We start from the raw sequence: 5,995 nt of genomic DNA on the forward strand, positions 1-5,995 counted from the left end.
CCCACGGGGGCCGAGGCTGAGGCTGTCTCCGTGCCCGCAGGACAAGCTGGACGGCTTTGTGCCCGCGCACTTCATCGGCTGGTATCTGAAGGTACGGCGGCCTCCGCCCTCCCGGAGCGCCCATCCTCCCGCGGGGCCAGAGCGGAGCCCTGACCCCCTGCCCACCTCCGCTCCATCCCAGCACGGGTGGCCGCAGGTCCGACCCTGCTGCACTCTGGGCTCTGGTCCGATTCTGGGGAAGGACACGCCCGCGTTGCCCTGGACCAGGGGAGCTCGGAGCCTGCCCGGGTCCCTTGCGGGGCCCTGCGCGGTCCTGGCCAGCCAGCAGGGGCCGCTTCCCTTTAGAGCTCCGGACGCACCACTGGAGCCGAACATCTTAGGAGATGTCCCACCTGCCGTGCTGACTGGGGACCCGGGGGCAGTGGGCACCCCCTGTGGGCGGCCCACGGGGGCCCCTGTGCGGAGCCTGACCGGGTGCCTCCCGGCCCGCAGACGCTCATGATCCGGGACTGGTGGATGTGTATGATCATCAGCGTGATGTTTGAGTTCCTGGAGTACAGCCTGGAGCACCAGCTGCCCAACTTCAGCGAGTGCTGGTGGGACCACGTAGGTACCTGGGGGCCGTGGGACAGCCCGGGCCGGGACAGCCCTGGGCGGCCGGCCTCCGCGGGCCTGGCCTCACCTCTCTCCGGCCCCTGCCCTAGTGGATCATGGACGTTCTCATCTGCAATGGTCTGGGCATCTACTGCGGCATGAAGACCCTCGAGTGGCTGTCTCTGAAGACATACAAGTGGCAAGGCCTCTGGAACATTCCAACCTACAAGTATGTCTCAGGAGGAAGGGGCCGTGTTGGGTGGCTTCCAGTGCCTGAGGATGGGTGGCTGTTTGGCCTCTCAGCCCCAGGGCCCTGCGCTCTGCCTCCCCAGCACCACACCCGCCCTCTGGCTGGCCCCCTCTGCTGCGTAGCGGGGGTGGGGGTCCCTCATGTTTCTTATTTCACTTCGAGATTTAAAAAAAAGAAAAAACAAGGTGGGTTGGGCACATGGCTCAGCGGCAGGGTCTTCGCTGACAAGCACAGGCCCTGGATTCCATCCCCAGAGCCACAAAGACAAGCAGTGCCAGGAAATGTGTGAGTCTGGTCCTCAGGAGGCTGAGGCAGGAAGGCCACTTGAGCCTGGAAAACACAGATCCTGTCTCAAACCTCAGACAAAGGAGGGAAGGAACAGGAGCCCAAGAAGAGAGCGCAAGGGCGGGGCCTCAGTCCCCTGCGGCCTGGGGGGGAGGTCCTACGTCCCCTGCAGCCTCAGTAGCGCGGCCAGTGGGGCCTCCGTCCGTAGCTGCTCAGGCCCCTGGCTCTCTGGCTTCCAGGGGCAAGATGAAGAGGATCGCCTTCCAGTTCACGCCCTACAGCTGGGTCCGCTTCGAGTGGAAGCCCGCCTCCAGTCTGCACCGCTGGCTGGCGGTGTGCGGCATCATCCTGGTGGTAAGGCCGACCGCCTCACGATTGCACGCAACCTGGGGCCCTGCGCCAGGCTGACCCTCTCCCATCCCCTAGTTCTTGCTGGCGGAGCTGAACACGTTCTACTTGAAGTTCGTGCTGTGGATGCCGCCCGAGCACTACCTGGTCCTGCTGAGGCTGGTCTTCTTCGTGAACGTGGGCGGGGTGGCCATGCGCGAGATCTACGACTTCATGGACGACCTGTAAGGGCCGCCCCCAGGCCTCGGGTGGGGGGCCCGGGGCGGAGCGGGCCGGGCATCAGGCAGCCGCCTCCTCTCCACAGGAAGCCCCACAGAAAGCTGGGCCAGCAGGCCTGGCTCGTGGCTGCCATCACGGTCACCGAGCTGCTCATCGTCGTGAAGTACGACCCGCACACGCTCACCCTGTCCCTGCCCTTCTACATCTCCCAGTGCTGGACACTTGGCTCTGTCCTGGTGCTCACCTGGACTGTGTGGCGGTTTTTTCTGAGGTGAGTGGAGGGTGGGACTCCCCTGCTGTCTGTGGTCCAGCCAGCTTAAACAGCTGTGGGTGTCGTCGGATCTACCTGGTGGAGTCTTTCCCCATCCTGCTTCGGCAAGGGGTGGGCAAGGGTCCCGGCAGCCCCCTCTCAGCCTTGTTCCTCCAGAGGACTGTGTGGGACAGTGCCTTGACCCTTTGCCTGGAGGACCTGGGCTCCTTGGGCTTCGTGGCCTGTCCTGGCCCGCACCTTAGCTCCCTTCTTACCCAGCCACTCCTCAGATCACACCCATGGTGCTCCTGTGGAACAGAGGTGCCAGGCGTCTATGGGGTCTGTGCCGGGACTCATGACCGGGCCGGTGGCAACATGGCCTTGCCCCCTCAGGGACATCACCTTGAGGTACAAGGAGACCCGGCGGCAGAAGCAACAAAGTGACCAGGACAGAGCTGTCGGCAACAGAGACGGGCACCCAGAGCCAGATGATGGCCTTGCAGAGCCCAGGGCGGCCGAAGAGGAAGCCACCAAGGAGGGGGCCTCGGCCTTCTGAGCCAAGGCCGCGGGGAGGGCCCCAGCCTCGCCCGCGGGTGGTCCCTTCCTCCTGTGGGAAGGAGGCCCAGTCCCTCTGTTTCCAGGTGTGCAAGGGAGTGCGTGTGCACATGCGTGTATCTGAGTGCGGGGCTGCCAAGCCGTCTTGGGGCCAAGTTGGCCAGCGTGGCAGGGACTCACTGTGGAGCACGGACCCAGCCCTGGCACGGCACGGGGAGGGAGACATCACTCCCCATGGAGTGGGCGGAGGCCCAGAAAGATCTCGGCTCCCTCCCTCCGGGCTGCACAAGTGAGGGACAGGCGCTCATCACCAAGATGGCTAAAAAGCCAGACGGAGTGGCAGCACGGAGCCCTTTCCTCTTTCCTCCGGAGCCTCCACTTAGCCTGGAGGGTGTGTGGTGGGTTGGAGATCACCAGACTGGCCCCTTGGCACCATCAAGTCAGGAGACATCTGGCTGCTCCTCACCCCTCTGACTCCTGAGTCCAAGGCTGCTGCCTTGAGCAGGCAGAACAAAATAAAGTGCTGTGAAGGTGCTCAGTCTCCAGCCTTCTTCCTTGTTCCCATTTTGCTGCTCCACCTTTCCAGAAGCCTCTCATGAGCAGCAGCAGTGGCCTAAGACACTCAGAGTCGAGGGAGGGTGACGTCCCGGAGGGCAGCTGCCCCCAGACCTGTCCCCGATGCAGGTCACTCACACCGGGGCCGGAAGGGCAGCTGACCTCTCAGACTAGTGTTTTTAGAACTTTAATAGTTGTTTTCAAGTTCAATCCTAGCACTAGGAGCTGAGGTACTTGGTGGGTTTAAAGCCATACCCTTTCAAAAACAACAGAAAAGACAGGCATGCATGGTGCCACACACCTGTCGGGCCAGCTGCACCAGAGCAGGCTCACGCTGGCAATCCCGGCTACGCAGGAGACCCACCTGTGAAGCCAGCCTAGCCAGGAAAGACTGAGACTCAGTTAACCAGCAGCATGTCAGCATCATGGCTCAGTGGTAGGAGCGCCAGCCACGAGCAAGAACGCCTGAGGCCAAGCCCTAGAACTGGTACAGGAAATGCGTTGTATAGAAAGCTGCCACGGCGGCTGGCTGTGAGTTCAGTCCACCTGCACGTAGTTCTCCAGAAAGTGAGGATTTGGGCAATTTTTCTTACACACAAGGTGGTCTCTTCCTTTATTGAAGCAACCTTTTTGTGTGCGTGCCAGTACTGGGGCTTGAACTCCGGCCAGAGCACTCTCCTTTAGCTTCTTCAGGCTGGGGCTCTACCACGTGAGCCACGGCCCCCCTTCCACTGTTTGGAATTTCCCACCCTCTCAGGAGCCTTGCTTCTGTGTGGTCCCGGGTAGGAAGGCCTGGCCTGACAGGAGCGGAGCTGGGGGCACCAGACAAGTGGCGTGGGTTTGAACGTTTTCCTGGACACAGGACTCAGGTGTGGGCGGCCTCAGGGCATAGCATCATCTGTCCCTGCACACGCTCGTCACTGCTTTGCGGTAAAAACATTCACAAACCTTTCTTCTAGCTTTTTTCACCCTGCCATTCACTAGTACGCTGGAATTGACTGCCCCTGTCCAGATGGTTCAGGTGCTGAACGACCTCTTCCTGGCAGGGCAGGGCCCAGTCTCGGGCAGGAAGCGAACAGGGAAAGCGAATGCTGGCGGACACGGCATGAAGGAAGAACAGAGACTTCCTCCCAACAAAGCTGTTTAATCATTACAAAGTGTCTAGATTTTTCTTGCAGAAATGATTACATTGTTTCTCTTTGGGCAGAAGCCAAACTCTAAGCTGCTGCCCCAGGGCAGACTAGGCTGTGTCTCCAAGTACAGGTCCAGAGGCCAGGTCCGTGTCCATCAAGAGATAACCCTCAGAGACGGCCTGGCTTCCTCCAGGGCCTGAAGCTGGTCCTCCATCGCCTGGGTCCAGTAGATGTCATAGAGGCTGGACACAGGCAGGAGTGGGCTGGGTGTCACACACGCACATGCACGTGCGCGTGCACACGCACATGCACGTGCGCGTGCACACACACACACCCATCCCTCAGCCTGAGCCCCGCCCGCCTGCCCGCCCGCCCGCTTACACTAGCTTCTCCAGGGCCAGGGCGCAGCCTGGCTGCCTGAGGCTGTCCACCAGCCGCTGAACGCCAGGGTCCCCCATGCAGTTGTTGCTGAGCTCCAGCACCCGCAGGCTGTGGTTGGCCAGCAGGGCTGACGCCAGGCTGCTACAACCGTTATTGGTCACGTCGCAGTCCCCTAGCCTGGAAGGGGGCGGGACAGAGGTCAGGACAAGGTCATGGCACTAGAGCTGCTGGGCCTGGGCGGCCCCCCGCGGTGAGACAGCGAAGGTCCACGCCGGGGCCCAGCCCTCCCCGCGTCCAGCACCAGGCGGGGGCTGCGCCCCACGTCCAGCCGTGGCAGGTCAATCGCACGGTCCTTCCGTGGCCCCAGGTACTTTCCCAGCAGAGGAGGTGTGTGTACAGCTTGCCTTGGTTGGACTCAGGACTCCGGTGGCCAGCTCTGGACAAGAGGCCGGGCGCCGGCCCCTCTGCAGGGTACAGAGAGGCACTGGGAGGAAGGTGCAGGCCATGAGACCCTGAGCTCATCACCAGCACTGCCCAAAAAACCGGCTCAGCTGGCTCCCAAGAGGAAAGTATGGGAGATTAGAGAGGGCAACAGTGAACAGAGGTTTGCAGGTTACAGAAAGAGATGGATGTCAGCGGAAGCAAGGAAGGCGCGCGGGGCAAGCTGGATGCCCGCGCCCGGGTGGGCGCTGCCGAGGCGCTGCTCGGGCTCTCCAGGGTGGATGACCAAGCTCCGGGCCCTGTCTTTCAGGGTAATGCAGGCAAGTGTCCCCTGAGAAGGAGACTGCAGGCTGGATGGCTGGCCGTGCTGCCAGGCCCAGCCTTCTGTTGGTGCCCAGGGCAGGATGAACGGCAGCCAAGAAGTATCAGTGGCTCACACCTGTAATTCTAGCCACTCAGGAGCTGAACTGTTTGAGGGTGGTAGTTTGAAGCCAGCTAGGCAGACAAATCCAGGAGATACATCTCCAGTTAGTGGCTCCCACCTATAATCAATCCTAGGTACCTGAGAGGCCTACACCCAGCTCCTCACCCAACAGCTAGGCGTAGTGCCGCATGCCTGTCTCATCCATGCTGTGGAGGCTGAGATTGGGAAGCAAAATATCACGACACCATCTCAGGGGAAAAGGCTGGACATGGTAGTGTGTACCTGCCATCCCAGCTACAATAGGAAGCCTAAAATAGGTAGGTCTCTGTCCAGGCACAGGCCCAAGCAAAAATCAAGACCCTACCTCAGACTAACCAGTTCCAAAGGCTGGAGGTGCGGCTCAGCAGAGAACGCTTGTGTAATAAATATGAGGAAGAGTTCTGTACTGAAGAAAAATAACTTCCAAGGATAGAAAGCAGATCTATGAAATTAGAGATAGCAGACCCCTCCCTGGAAGCAATGGGAAACAAAAGGGAGGGGGGCCTGGCAGGACTCGCGGG

General features: G+C 61.0%; 2 protein-coding genes across 2 annotated transcripts in view; one reads left to right on the top strand and one right to left on the bottom strand.

Moving 5' to 3' along the window:
* Ptdss2 (phosphatidylserine synthase 2) overlaps positions 1–2,955 on the top strand; it is a 22,643-nt gene extending 19,688 nt beyond the window's left edge. Inside the window, exons 5-11 of the mRNA XM_013033342.1 lie at positions 41–91; positions 493–606; positions 705–823; positions 1,369–1,483; positions 1,556–1,701; positions 1,782–1,967; positions 2,340–2,955. Coding sequence (XP_012888796.1) covers positions 41–91; positions 493–606; positions 705–823; positions 1,369–1,483; positions 1,556–1,701; positions 1,782–1,967; positions 2,340–2,502 — 894 coding nt within the window. The 3' untranslated portion in view covers positions 2,503–2,955. The remainder of the gene's footprint in view (positions 1–40; positions 92–492; positions 607–704; positions 824–1,368; positions 1,484–1,555; positions 1,702–1,781; positions 1,968–2,339) is intronic.
* Positions 2,956–4,180: 1,225 nt separating this feature from the next.
* The window catches only part of Rnh1 (ribonuclease/angiogenin inhibitor 1), a 19,695-nt gene continuing 17,880 nt past the window's right edge, over positions 4,181–5,995 (bottom strand). Inside the window, exons 5-6 of the mRNA XM_013033343.1 lie at positions 4,571–4,788; positions 4,181–4,431 (exon numbers count right to left, since the gene is read on the bottom strand). Of these exons, the coding sequence (XP_012888797.1) occupies positions 4,344–4,431; positions 4,571–4,788 (306 nt within the window). The 3' untranslated portion in view covers positions 4,181–4,343. The remainder of the gene's footprint in view (positions 4,432–4,570; positions 4,789–5,995) is intronic.

Source organism: Dipodomys ordii, unplaced genomic scaffold (genome assembly GCF_000151885.1).
Source record: "Dipodomys ordii isolate 6190 unplaced genomic scaffold, Dord_2.0 Scaffold166, whole genome shotgun sequence".
NCBI classification, from domain to species: Eukaryota; Metazoa; Chordata; class Mammalia; order Rodentia; family Heteromyidae; genus Dipodomys; species Dipodomys ordii.